This window comes from Salvia splendens, chromosome 1 (assembly GCF_004379255.2).
Source record: "Salvia splendens isolate huo1 chromosome 1, SspV2, whole genome shotgun sequence".
In the NCBI taxonomy this organism is placed as follows: domain Eukaryota; kingdom Viridiplantae; phylum Streptophyta; class Magnoliopsida; order Lamiales; family Lamiaceae; genus Salvia; species Salvia splendens.
This window is the reverse complement of record NC_056032.1, coordinates 38,547,341-38,562,887: the sequence shown is the minus strand read 5'-3', so window position 1 is coordinate 38,562,887 and position 15,547 is coordinate 38,547,341. Positions and strand designations below refer to the sequence as shown.

The 15,547-nt window shown below is 36.0% G+C and overlaps 1 protein-coding gene across 1 annotated transcript; it reads left to right on the top strand.

The window, feature by feature from the left end:
- The first annotated feature begins 8,150 nt into the window (after positions 1–8,150).
- On the top strand, positions 8,151–9,497 carry LOC121799970 (gibberellin 20 oxidase 1-B-like). Its single transcript, XM_042199506.1, has 2 exons — positions 8,151–8,633; positions 8,715–9,497. Exons 1-2 carry the CDS (start codon positions 8,170–8,172, stop codon positions 9,304–9,306), a joined length of 1,056 nt encoding a protein of 351 aa, XP_042055440.1. The 5' UTR covers positions 8,151–8,169; the 3' UTR covers positions 9,307–9,497.
- The last annotated feature ends 6,050 nt before the right edge of the window (positions 9,498–15,547 follow it).

The following is a 15,547-nucleotide window of genomic DNA, read 5'->3' as shown; positions in this document are numbered from 1 at the left end:
TTACTTGAGGGAGTGTTTGCGGTTGGATGCTCCACTAGCTGGTCTTTATGCAAAGGTGATTATTTCCTCCTCATCTGAGTTGTGACAATTCAGTTAAATTAGGTGACAGTCATATCACTCCATAGTTTTAGGCCCCATGCCCATGCCCTTTAACATTAGTACTACTAATTCACATCAATGATATGACTATACCTTGGAGTATATAATGTGACATAATTTTACATATATTGGCTTATTATATGTAATGATGTCTACGATTTGGTACTCTCTTTCCCTTTCGTTCATCAATACAAGACCAAATTTGATCCAGCAGCATAAGTTTTAAGAAACACAATAGAAAGTGAGTTGAAAAAGATTAATGGAAAGTGCGTCATATTTTATATAGTAGTTTTATAGCTAAATGTAAGTGAAATTAAGTTAGTGAAATGTTACAAAAATAGTAAAAAAAAACAAATGAGTCATTTATTGATGGACGGGTGAAATTGGTGATATGGGACGATTATTAGTGCACGGAAGATGTATAATTACTAATTAAACATATATAACCTGGGCCATAAAATTATCTTATCAAATAGGGCCGTAACGGCAATATGTTATCAAAAACTTGGGCTTTAAATCATTCGAAGACTACCTTATCCTAAGTTACAGTCTTAGAAAGTTCTTAAGGTCAATTTCGAAAATTAAATTTAGGAACTTAATTGCAATTTCATATGTTCCACATCGATAAAACCTCAAATTCTCAAAATTTGAACTCTAGCCAAATTTATACTCCAATAATATATTTTTCTCTTTTGATTTGTTTATAAACATTAGTTCATTTTTATTTTTGGTTATATGTTCCATTAATTTTTTTCCTTTTATCACATTTTTATTTCTCTCTGATATTTATCCATCTACAATTAATAACACTCTGATTTATGAAAATTTCGGTGCATAAATTATGTAGATCTTTTTCACCATATCAGTCATGAACGATGTAATTTAGAGGTTACAATCTTAGAAATAATTATTAGAATCATTCAACACCGTCGATATTTTGATTTTTTATTATTTTGATTTTTTTTAACTTATTCGGCTATTTTGATGCCAACGCTTAAAAATACCTCACAATTTTAAACAATATTCTGGGCTCCTAGCTTACAAATCCTGGCTCGTGCCTTTAATTTATTAGGACCGAAAACAAGATTTTATTTAAATCATATAAATATAAGTGCTAATTGTGTGTCATGAGAGCAACCACTACAATGAATTCTATAAACCCAAATAACCTAACTTTTGGATTTAGTGGGTGAAAAATGAAATAGATTTTAGGATTGGGTAGCAAATTTAGAGCATCGGTAACGCTAGGGGCCGGGCCGCAAATCGCGAGTCCCGGCCCGTCCCATGCGTTACACGGAGGCGAGTCACGGCCCAGGCCGCTCCCGGGGCCGCGTTCCCGGCCCGGTGAGCATCCCGCGGCCCGGCCCGGCCTAGGGTTACACGGTGCGGGACGGGCCGCAAACCCCCAAAATGTATTTTTTTTTTATTTTTTTGTCCATTTATACCCATTTCTTCAATATTCTTCCACCAATTTCTCCATTTCTATCCTCTAAATTATTTCAATATTTTTTCTAGGACGTGTAATTTTTATTTTTTAGGATTTAATATTTTTTTTTAGGATTTGTAATTTTTTTTCTCTAGGATTTGTATTTTTTTTCTAGGATTTGTAATTTTCTTTTTTCGACTGAACAATGTATTTTCCCGGTTTGAATTGTTCAACGTATTGCATTTACGAATAAAATAGGTTGAAGTTGTGAATAGTGTCATTTATTAGTTGCGGCCCGGGCCGCAACCTGCAGGGTTACAGCAGTTGGGGCCTGGGCCGCAACTGTAGAGGAATGATGACGTGGAGGGGACTTGGGGCCGGAAATGGGGACGGGGTTAATGATGCCCTTACTACCAAAGTACTAATATGTTTCTTGACGGTGGCCCCCACATGTGGAGAGGAGAATGACATATTGCGTCCAGAATGTCCGCACAGTACATTTATATTCCACTTATTTTTTTCCATATTCTTCACATTTCTATAAATCAACACCGAATAAACCTGCAATTTTGAATTATAGATAAAGAATGTACTACTAGTATTTATTAATATTTTTATTGTGAATGAAAATTGAGATTTATTTTTTCATTGGGAATATTATATAGTGAAGGAAAGTTGGGTTTTCATTTACAAAATTGAATAATTGGTGATGTGTGTAGCGAGTAGTATTATTTTTGTTTTGAGAAATTATAACTACAACATCAATTTTTATTTCATATAAGTGATGTGACGTGAACATGGCTTAACAACAAATGGACCCTAAAAGTACATTTTTATTACACAAGGGGACCCTATAATTTCAATACCATCCAATGCATTGGCTTCAATTTTAATGCAACGAGAAATAGAACAATGATTCCCAATCAATTTTAGAAAAAGTTACTGGTTAGAAACTAAACCATTTTAGAAAACGACCTCATAGTATTAATATATAAAAACGACTTGATTTAAATTTTATACATTTAATAGGGTTATTGGCGCGTAAACACGTTTCCACAAACTTTAAACTTGACAAATTATATCATAAACTTGTATCGGAATGTCAATTTCCCATATGTGACAAATTCTGGCTTATTAAAAATGACGTGACACATGAGTTGACCTAATTACCATAAAAGCTCTAAGCGGTGGATACGGCTAAAAGAGTTATGTCGTGGTAAATATGCAACTCATCTTCCACGTCATTTTCAATAAGCCAGAATTCGTCACCCGTGTGACAATTGAGCGATTTTGAAATTGCATGATTCATCATTCAAATTTTAAAAGGGGCATAAAAAAACAGAATTTAATGAAATTTTGTTTACTAGTTTTTTAGTTAAATAACAATTCGTTTTACTACCTTAACACAAAAAAAATGAAAAAAAGTCCTATCAAATTGTTAAAAGGGCAAAAGGATTTTCGAACCAATGGCCCTTTTAGAAAGGCTGCTACCCTTTAATTTTCTCTACATTAATTATACTTACTAGAAAAAGTTATGGCCCCTATGCAAAATATTTAGAAGGTGAAGAATGGCCACTGGTTAATACTCCCGACGTCCCGTTAACTTTTCTAAACTCATTTTATAAAAAGGATAGTAAATGGAGAAATTTTTGCATTATTCCCTCTATTATTTTTCTACACTAAAATGGGACGGATGGAGTACATTTTATAATTATTTGAAAACTGCATTTTACGGATAATTTTCTCAATCTAGCGTATCACCACATATTTTTGATAGCTTGATAAACTTATTTAAACTATTTTTTTGTCTTCTTTGGACATGGAGGGTTCTTTATTTATCATGTAATTTTGAAATCAATACTGAAAAATTAAATAAAGCATGCCACAATATACTTGCGTTGTCTAATAAAATTAAGTATAGTTTGAGATAATAATATTATTAAATTTGATTTAATATATGATAAAGACAAGATAGAGAGAAATCAAACAGCGTATATCATTATCTTACAAAGAATGAATTATTATTATTATTATTATTATTATTATTATTATTATTATTATTATTATTATTATTATTATTATTATTATTATTATTATTATTATTATTATTATTATTCCGCCTTCGGTTAGCTACGAAACTTACAAAATCATTAACTGAAACACGGATTGGGTAATGTAGTCATGGGCCCAATATATAATTGGATCATTTGGTTACGTTCGGCCCAATTAAACAACTTAATTACTCATTTTTTCTTATAAGTTGCAAAAATAGTTTTTTCATGTAATTTCTAACATAATCAACTAGTATATTTTCATTTGCAAACATATAATCTTGATATCCAATCATTCACCGATTTAGTTTGACGAAAACCGTTATATACACTTCACAAATTGCATAGAAAAAGTAAGGTTTGTTGATTAAAACCGAATTTTTGTTGAGGAATAGTATAACAGAAAATATGTAATATTATCGGCAATTAAAATGCGATACCTAAACTACCCTTACCAAAAATATAAATTTTAATTATTGTTTTAAATATTATTAACAGTACAAAATATCTTCATGTACTGTTGACTTAGAAGTTCTTATAATCTCCCAATTATAAAATTTGTAAGGGCATCTCCATCCATGCTCTTACCATAAAGCATGGATGTGGGCCCAGACCCACTTTATTACTTTTTTACTTCATGCTCTTAGGCAAAAGCACAACACCCACATCCACGCTCTTCCGCAAGGACATGCTCAAGGGTCCCATCATTCTATTATTCAATTTAAATAAAAACATTTCCACAATATTAAAATGCATTAAAAATATCCGGAATACTATTACAAATAAAATAAAAATAAAAATTACATAATTAAAATACTAAAAATTAAAAATTACATAATTAAAATACTAAAAATTTAAAATTACATAATTAAAATCCTAAAAAATAAAAAATACATAATTAAAGTCTAAAAAATACCCCCGGGGAAGACTATTCCTCTGGCCCTATCCCCAATGTTCTTCGGAGACCCCGTATCATTGCCAAATGTGAATCAAGTTGCTCGGGTGTCATATTTGACATATCGGCCAAATTGAGTTGGGCCAAAAGGGTCCACAATGAGTTGGTGAGGGTTGAGGTGGCACAAAGGGAGAGGGAACGGGGGCGGATGGAGTCGCGGCGCGACGGGGGTTAGCTCCGACAAGCTGGCTAGCCACCTCATCCTCGTCGGCGTCGAATAGGGATACCGACCTCGACCGTTTGCTGGAGGAGCTGGAGGAGGATGATACGCCTCCCCTATACTTCGGATGCACACGCACCTCCTGCCAAGCACTGAGGTACTTGAACAGTTTGTAATTTAAGGATTGGTAGGTCGCCAAGGCGGCACTGATGATGTCGAGCTCGCTCCTACCGCTCCCCGCCGACCGCTCTTCCTGGAGGTAATACCCTTGGAACTTTTGGATTTCTTCGTTGGCTTTGAATATGGCATTGCGCACCATCCTCTCATTGCGCTCGATGGTTCCAGCCGGGCGGTTTTCATTGTACCGACGAGAGATGCGCCACCAAAACCTATTCCCGCTTTGGTTCGTGCCTATCTCCGGATCTTCAGAGATAATCAAATAGGCTTTGAATAATTGATCCATCTTCGCCGGAGTGTACGGGGTGCGGACACCACGAGGAGTAGGAGTGGGAGTAGGAAGAGGAGGAGTTTGAGAGCCGCCGCCGCTCCCTCCCGATCTGGGTTCGGGTGCCCACTCGTATCGCCCATCGAAGGCATCTTGGTCGTCCACTGGGTATGGCAGATAGCCACCCGGAACTTGAGAACCTTGGGTTTGAGGAGGGGCCGAAAATTGCATGTCCGGACTAGGAAATGGTTGTGATCCGAACCATTCGTGGTTCCAACCGCGGGAGTCGGAGAGGTGATCGCCGGAGCCAGACATTTTTTTTGGTAAGTAAGAGTGAAAGATTGAGAATTGATAAGAGAAGATGAGAGAATATAGATGAGAATTGTGTAGTGTGGTGTGAAAATTTTTGTGTGGAAGTGGGAGAATTTATAGATGAAAATGTGAATTTTGGGGGAAAAAATTGAAAAATAAATTAAAAGTGGGGAGAAAACGGATATAATTTTTTGGGAAGTGGGAAAATATTTTTTTATATTTATTCGATATTTTTAATTAAAATCTGATTTAAAAAAAAAAATTGTCGCTGGCCAATCAGGAAACGCCACGTCAGCTGCTTGCTGGCACGGACGTGCTCGATGCATCGAGTAGCGCCGTGCCAACGGCAAGAGCGCAGCGGCGAGCAGGGCGGTGCCGCGCCAGCGGCACGGACGCCGTCCGTCGACGCGAACACTACTGCGGATGCTCTAACATAGTTGTCCTAATTCGGATGATTTGATCAGTTTATCCATGTTAGGAATGCGGTTGAATCAAGATGGGACAATTCAATTTTCATCTTAAAAAGTTCCTTTGAATCGAAAATAACCTTTAACTGATATTCTTGTGGAGTGCATTTGGTGGTGCATTGCTTCTTAAAATGTCCCCTCGTTGACTCTATCAATGTCTTTATGTATACAACTAGTAACATGCATTGCTTATATATGGTTTTCATCATACGAATTGTCACTCCAAAGCCAAGAATATATATACTTGCAAGAATCTAGAATGTTCTTTTGATCAAACTTGCTGGATATACTTCCAAGTACAAGCTAGACTTATGTACTCCAGTAATTTTGACCATCATATCTCTTAATTTCACTATCTGATTAATTAAGAAATTAGTTTGATCAATTAATTGAATATTATGACCCTAAACCCTAATGCATGAATCTCGAATAAAAGAGTTGTGGAAATGCAAAGAACCTGTAAACGACGATGATCGATGATATAACTTTCACCATTATTTGGATATTTTCCGACTAAATTAATAAAACAATTTATTATTCAAGCAAATTAAACTGAGGCAACATGGGGTATAGTATAAGTATTTTATTGTGATTTGAGATTTTCCATGTGATGATTCATAGCACCTAGCTTTATCGGAATCAAACGATGATAAGAATTCGAAGAACAACAACATAAATGATAAACCCTCTCCTTTATTTCTTCTTAATTTGATGGATGATGTGATGCGATGTGATTTGATTATTTTGCATTTTGAATCTCCCTTTTCACTCCACCACCATTTTCTCTACCTTTTTCTCGCCACTTCTGCTCCCCGGTTGCTAAAAGCTCAAATTCTCCACCACCTTCTCACTCCAGCTCCAATACTTCCATTTTTTTTTACCAAAACCCCCCCTTTTAAATACTTCTTCTGGTCCCAATTAAATATCCCATGTTTGACCAGCACAGATTTTAAGAAATTGTTTGACTTTACGAAAGAAAATGGATGAAAAAAGTTAGTGAATTGTGGATCATACTTTTATATATTAGTTTTATAATAAAATGTGACTTAATGAGTTGATAGAATGTGAGTCATTTACTAAAAGTAATAAAAGTGAAATGGGTTATTTATTTGGGACCGTCCAAATAAGGAAATATGAGACGGGGACCAGAGGGAGTAGTGTATAGGGTCCATGTTGTCCCATCATTTGATATTTACCTGAAGAATGTCCTGTCGTTTAGGTAATTATCATTTTGTACCCACCGTTTTATCTTTGGGAATAAATCTTGTAAAATTTTTATTACGGTTGAAATATCGACGGGACAATTGAAATTACATGCTGATTACCTAAATTACACGTTTATTATCCAAAATTATACTCCATTCATCCTACTTAGAGTGAAACATTTTTCATTCTGCACAGAATTTTATGCAATACAGTATACTACCCCGTCCCACATTAAGTGTCACGTTTAGTGTGGGTGAGAATTTTAAGAAATGTAAAAAAAAAAGTTGGTTGAATAAGTTAGTGGACTATGAGTTCCACTTATATATATTAGTTTTATAATAAAATGCGAGTAAAATTGGTTGGTGGAATATAGGGTCTACTTACTATTTATTGTAAAAGTGAAATGTGACTCTTATTGTGAGACAGACCGAAATGGTAAAATGTGACACTTAATGTGGAACGGATGTAGTATTATTTTACGAGTTAAAGTGAAAAGAGAATAAAATATTAGTAATACAAAATTTTCCATTTACACTTTTAAAGTAGTAGTATAGTATATTTTATAAAGGAAATATCTATGATTAGTATATTTTATAGTATAGTATATTTTATAAAGGAAATATCTATGATTAGTGAACAAAGGGCCCCTACATTACTACCCCAATTTTGACCCCCCCACAAAGCTTGTTAGTATCTGCGTCCCTCAAATATTGACACACTTTGACCCGACACGAGTTTTAATAAATGTAATGGAAAGTGAGTTGAAAAAGTTAGTGAATTGTGGGTCCTACTTTTATATATTAGTTTTATAATAAAATGTGAGTAGGAATGAGTTAGTGGAATATGAGGTCCACTACTAAAAATGGTAAAAGTGAAATGTGACAAACTTTAGGGGACCGACGGAAATAGAAAAATGGGACAAACTTTTATGGACTGGACGGAGGTAGTATATCCTAATCCCCTCTCCCTATATATAAACCTTACTCCTACCATGTATACCACATGATCATAATACACATCATAGATAATAAGAGGGACACATTACAATATGTCCTTCTCCATCATCCAACACCAAGCCCACATCCCTCCCCAGTTCATCTGGCCCGACCACGAGCGGTCGTGCCCGGAGGCTCCCCCGCCCCTCGACGTCCCCCCAATAGACCTCGGGGGATTCACGTCGGGGGACCCAGAAGCCGTGGCCAATGCGGCCCGCCTCATAGACCAGGCCTGCCGCCGCCACGGCTTCTTCCAATTGGTGAACCACGGCATCGACGCCGACCTCATCGACCGGGTCCACGCCGCGACCGACATGTTTTTCAGCATGCCGGCCGCCGAGAAGGAGAAGGCCATGAGGAAGCCGGGCGACCACCGCGGCTACGCCAGCAGCTTCACCGGCAGATTCTCCTCCAAGCTCCCCTGGAAGGAAACGCTGTCGTTTCGCTACAGCGCCGACCCAGACCTCGTCGAGAGCTACTTCTCCCAGACATTGGGAGAAGACTACGCCGCATTCGGGTGCGTTACAAATGAGCCACCCACCCCCTTAAAAGGCATGTTAATGTTAATAATGTTTGTTTTTACTTTTAATGGATGTAGGAGAGTGTTGCAAGAGTACTGTGAGGCGATGAGCGGAGTGTGTTTGAAGGTGATGGAGGTTTTGGGAGTGAGTTTAGGAGTGGGAGCAGATTGCTTCAGAGATTTCTTCATAGGGAATGAATCGATAATGAGGCTGAACTACTACCCGCCATGTCAGCAGGCAGAGGCGGCTCTGGGGACTGGGCCCCACTGCGACCCCACATCGTTAACCATACTGCATCAGGACCAAGTCGGGGGGCTGGAGGTGTATGTTGATCAGAAATGGCACTCCATCGCTCCAAACCCGCACGCTTTTGTGGTGAACATAGGAGACACCTTCATGGCGCTGTCGAATGGGATCTACAAGGGCTGCCTGCATAGGGCGGTGGTCAACAGCGCAGCGCCGCGGAGATCCATCGCCTTCTTTTTATGTCCCCAAAAGGACAGGGTCGTGTCGCCGCCGCAGGAACTGCTTTCGAAGGGAAATTGTCCGAGGCTCTATCCGGATTTTAAGTGGCCGGCGCTGCTCGAGTTCACACAGAAACACTATCGCTCCGACATGAAGACGCTCGACGCCTTTGTTGCTTGGCTTAATTCAACCCCCAAACCTTAATTAAGCTTTATGTTTGTGGAGTCTTTGTTTTTCAATCGGCTATATATCGCTTAAGCTAATTTGTGGAAGTAATATAGATATGTATGGTGCATCTCATCTCAGCTCTATGGCTTAACAGCATTTGTGGTGATGCATCTCTGCTATTTCTGTTTCTATCTTCTTCTGATTTATATTTTGATTTATTTTCATCATCAATTAATGATTGGAGGAATTCATTGTTTTACTATTTTCATATTATGTGACAAAAACTAGTGATAAATGGAAGATATGTCACATGCATGTTATTGTAGAGTATAGTGTACGGTGAATTGAAAAAGTGACTGAACATGCCGTACTGTTAATTTTGGAATCACAACTTTCAAAATACTCCAAATCCAATAGTGTATATTCATGAAACTCATGTCTAGGGTTTTATGCTTTGACTTTAATATAGTAGTTTGACGGACTATCTATTGCATAACTCCAATGATTTTTACAACATACTAGTCTTGGTCATATAAATATCTTTATAAAAATTGGTCAGTTTTCATTTCTAAACACTATTATACTATGTACCTACTAGGTACTAGTAAAATATACTCCCTCCGTCCTGGATAGTTTGTCCCATTTTTCATTTCGGTCCGTCTCACATAGTTTGTCATATTTCACTTTTTATCATTTTTTGTAGTGGACCTCATATTTCACTTACCCATTCATACTCACATTTTATTATAAACTAATATATAAAAGTAGAACCTATGTTCCACTAACTTTTTCAACTCACTTTTATTACATTTCTTAAAATCCATGTCCGATCAAAGTGAGACAAACTATCTGGGACGAAGGGAGTATTACCTTCAACATATCAATTTGTTTACTATTTCAATCGTATGTTATGTCATTTCTTCCACTCACAAGAGTATCGTATATTATATAAAGTAAAAGTAGTATATTTTTTTTCGTAAAAAGTAGCCATAGTTTTCAATTTTGATCTATCTATCAAAATTAATCTCTATTTGTAATAGTGTTCTAATAAAAATACTTCTACCACTTATACTTTATTAATTTTAAACCAATATTATTTTTATGGGATGAAGATATTATTACTATTATATCTAAATAATAGTCCATATATTATGAAATATACAAGTAGTACGTAGGGTAAATTTCCACAAAAATAAAAGCTTAAAAGTTTGTGAAAAATCAGAATTTACCCAAATTTTATGCAACTTTTCCAAAATTAACTACAGTACATCCTAATTATGAAGTAGTCAATTTAAATTTATGTACCATAATTAAATTGTAGTAAAATTAAATTGAAAATACATATTATAGAGAAAAAAATGAAAAAGAAAAACTTAAAAGAAAAATGGGACACGAGTAGAACACGATGATCCCGAGTGAAACGGCATTATAGACAAAGTGAAGTGATGTGATGATGATGAAGCATATGTTAGTCAATATCTTATCGAGAATGTTCCTTGGGAAAAGTATAGTTGATTTTTTATATTGAGAAGACAAAACTCCCTTTTTACAAATTCTTGAGACATGATCGTGTTTTTGAGAATCAAATAACTAATAAAGTAGTTTTTTCTTCAAGTTGAAGCACTCTTCCAACTCAGATCAACAACAGTTGAGACACAAAATATGATTGGATTTGGACTTTATGAGGCATCTAGGTATATAAAGATGAAATCTCCAGTATTTATTCTAGTTCTCGGAGTAGAAAGAATTGAGTAGAATGAGTTGCATATATGATTTAAAATTGAGTGGACAAAAAAGAAGGTAAATATAATACATTAATACTTATTAATTACTTATATTCTTGTTCCTATAAGAATTTGCATAAGTAGTACTCCCTCCGTCCCACATAATTTGAGACACTTTGACCGGGCACGGGTTTTAAGAAATATAATGAAAAGTGAGTTGAAAAAGTTAGTGGAATGTGAATCCTACTTTTATATATTAGTTTTATAATTAAATGTGAGTAGGAATGAGTTAGTGGAATGTGGGGTCCACTACCAAAAATGGTAAAAGTGAAATGAGTCAAATTATGTGGGACGGCCCAAAATGAAAAATTGGGTCAAATTATGTTGGACGGAGGGAGTAGTATTTTGGTACATTTTCATAAGAATCTTTTGCATTTTATTTTTAATTTCAATATCTCACTTTGTTTACATGTATTATATGTGGACTCATTTCTACACTTGCAACAAGAGTGAAGCTAGGATTTTAACGTGGAGAGTCTAAGCTAGTGTTAACAATTGTGAGTATTCTTTTAGTGTTAGTGTCGCCAAAATAACCACGGTCTTAGGAGTAGATATGAGAGAGAGAAATGAATAATAGTAAGAGATACTCCATCTGTCCCAACTAATTGTAGAATCGTATTTCTTTTTTAGATGTTCCAACTAAATTGAGTCATTTCCATTTTTTTCAAAAAACAATACATCAAATTACTTTTACTTTATTCTCTATTCTACTTTACTTTCTCCCTTATCTTTCATATTTTATTCTTTATGTTATTTTATTTTCATTTAACTTATTTTTAATATAATTTTTTAATTTTCATATTAAAAAAAATTATTACCTTACTAAGGACGGAGGGAGCAACTATCTTACAACACCACATACTACCCTCTTTCTTATCTACGAGTAACATTTATTAAAATTTGTGTGGCACAATATTACGCACGTATATGTAAAACAAGGGAAATACTATTTTAATCTCGATAAATGATTGTGATAACAAAATATTCGGAAAATAGCAACTATAATATGAGAAATGAGGTCACCTATATGAGTGGTGATTGGCATCACTTTTGAAGAGTGCTTTCATAAATTTCACTATTGAAAAGGTTGAAGATAAAATTATATACAGGAAAAGGATATATTTTTATGGAAAATGAGAATCAAAGATAAACAAGGAGTATAGATAGTAATTGAGGAATATATGTGAGATGAATGAATAAGAGATATATAAATGAATAAATATAAAATTTTCACTTTTAATGAAATTCAGACCTTGGAATAAAAAGAGATGCATCTATTGTAAATACATATATAAACCCGAATTACATACTCCTCATACACACCAATATAATTATGCATACAGTAAATAAAAAAGAAACGAATGAATATAAATTTTTACTGATTGAAGCCTAGTATATAATTAAGTGCTACATTCACGCAGCAAGAAAATTCATTCACCAAACATTTTCATAGTTTAAAAATTAAAAATACTAATTAATCTCATTTCACACGAATATTTACTATTATTGCAGAATATTTGTCGAGATTGCACTACCAGATATTAGAAATTTTACTACTGTATTATAATACTGTGCTAGTTTAAAGCGCAACTCTATCACTAGAACAATGTCCCTACCAGATCTTAGATAGCACTACGGGTCTACATCTAGTGATATTGCCTAACTTTAAAGTATTTTAGAAGATCATTACATATAATTTTGGAAATATCATGTCTAAGTATGAGAAAATGCCATCAGGAAAATGTCATGAGTTATACTTATAATATTATAAAAGTAATTTATTTTCAGTTTTTGCACATATATTAGAAAATATATTTAATTTATGTAAAAAAATGCACTCCCTCTTTTCACGAACAGGACGTCTTGTTATTTCATTTTGGTCCATCCACGAATACGAGTCTCGATTCATAATTACTATAAATGGTAAAGAGGTCTCATCATCCACTAACTCATTTCACTCACATGTCATTTAAAACTAATATATAAGTGAGACCATATTCTACAAATTTTTTTCCACTCACTTTTCTTAACATTTCTTAAAACCCGTGCCGGAAATAAATGAGACTCCTATTCAGACGGATGGAGTAATTTACGCACATTTTTTATGTGTTGTCCATATTTATTAGGTATTATTCACAAATGTTAAAAAAAGATTAGTTTTTTAATGTGGGCAATTGAAACTAAAAATTAATATATAACTATCCCACATCGGTATCAAAGGAAAACTAAAACTAGTATATAAATCTCATGGATCACTCATATTACCAATTGATTTTAGAATGGAACTTATGGATTTCTATAATTTAATAGGGGTATAATTTTAAAAAGTGACCTAGTACATATTTTGAAACATGCTAAAGAATGCTACTTGCATTGGAGGGAATAGTTTGTTTAAAAAAAAAGAAATATAGTGAAAGTAGTGTTAGTGTACCGTGGGGTTCACGTTACTATGGAGTACTCTGTTTTGCTAGAATCCTAGCAATATAAAGCTGGGAAATATGTAATTTCAATTGATTTTGATTTTGATTTTGATTTTTTTTAGCATTTAATAAGTTCTGTACTCTCGTGATAAATATTTTATTCAACCCTGCAATCATTTGCGCTAATAAAGTAATAAACCAATCAAAACAACGTTGTGGATTGATAAGACTAATGGAGTTGCTCACAGCACATATCGCACATGCCATATCCCATTGATTCGTAATTTCAATTATGCTTATTGTTGATAAAGTTCTGATCTATTGATTATCTAACTTTTATTCAACGAAAACTAAAAAACACGTTGTAAAATAGATAGAGACTTGAACATGTGGGAAATTAACGTTTGTCGTGATGGAGATATTTAGAGCAATCTCTTGTAAATATATGATGTATAAAACGAGATAAATCTAAGAAAAAAATGTTAAATAAATCATGAAGAAATGATTAAATTCTGATTAATCATCCCACAAATTTCTAACAAAAAAACTTAATGATGTGGCAACTGAATTCATCTTATGTGGATATTTTAGTGACATGGAGCATCCACAATAGCAACTGGACAAGCAATAGCCCAACCACAAACTTCTCTGCCACATCATCAGCACTAAAATCTCTCCTGTCACATCATCAGGACAAGCAACTGGACAAGTAATAGCCCAGCCATAGCCTAGCCACATCATCAGCACTAAAAACAAATAAACAATCACACAAAATACAGAATTCAACTTACAACACAGATACGGGAAAATGCATTAATTTCATTTAAATTAAAAAAGGTACATTAAAAAAAATTACATAATTAAAAAAACCCTAACGTCGTGCAGTCCTCCGTGTCCACAACTCTTCAATTAAATCATTTTGGAGTCGAATATGAGCTTCCACTTGGCGCATGTCGACATGTGCTTGGATGCGGTCGGCTTCATCGTGAGGTACCCACTTCGTATGTTCGGGTGGCCACGCCGTGGCTTGGACCGGCTTCGTTATCATCGTTGGCCCAACTAGTCAGTTGTACACCTTCATCTTCGACAATCATGTTGTGCATGATAATACAGGCGTACATTATATCAGCAATGCAGTCGATATGCCACAAACGCGTTGAACCCCTAATTGCCGCCCATCGAGCCTGGAGCACACCAAATGCGCGCTCCACATCCTTGTGCGCCGACTCCTGGCGTTCCGCAAAGTAGGTCTTCCTCTCATCCGATGCGCATCTGATCGTTTTCACAAAGACGGGCCACCTAGGGTATATCCCATCTGCCAAGTAGTAGCACATATCATGCTGGTTCCCGTTGGCGACAAAACTGATGGTCGGACCAACGCCCTGGCACTGCTCGTTGAAAAGGGGCGACGAGTTGAGAACGTTGAGGTCGTTGTTCGACCCGGCTACCCCAAAATATGCATGCCAAATCCACAACCGGTAATCAGCTACGGCCTCGAGGATCATCGTGGGATTATTTCCCTTGTAGCCGGTCGTGTAGAACCCTTTCCAGGCAGTGGGGCAGTTCTTTCACTCCCATTGCATACAATCTATGCTGCCTAACATACCCGGGAACCCATGCTTCGCCCCGTGCATTTGCATCAGCTCCTGGCAGTCTTCGGGGGTAGGGCTTCGAAGGTACTGCTCACCGAATATTTCAATCACGCCCTGACAGAAATACTTCATACATTCAAGGGCAGTCGACTCGCCGATGTGGAGGTACTCGTCCCTCATGTCTGCCGTGCCTCCGTAGTCCAGCTGCCTGATTGCCGCAGTGCACTTTTGAATAGGTGTGTGGCCGGGTCTACCAGACGCATCGTGCCTGAAGCGGAAACACAAATATCGATGCTCCAAAGCGTTAACAATACGCATAAACAAGGCCATGCTCATCCTAAAATGCCGCCTGAAAAGGTTGGCGTTAAACCGCGGCTCCGGTGCGAAGTAGTCGGCTTATAGCCGTTGATGTGCAGCTACATGATCCCGCTCAATCAATGATCGGTGGTGGACAACGGGTCGAGGTCGAGGTACCGCCGGA

Bases quoted from the DNA above. Each gene is read 5' to 3' on its own strand.
- LOC121799970 (XM_042199506.1), top strand. From the start codon at position 8,170: ATGTCCTTCTCCATCATCCAACACCAAGCCCACATCCCTCCCCAGTTC. The intron at 8,634-8,714 runs GTGCGTTACAAA...TAATGGATGTAG, and splicing joins GAAGACTACGCCGCATTCGG to GAGAGTGTTGCAAGAGTACT.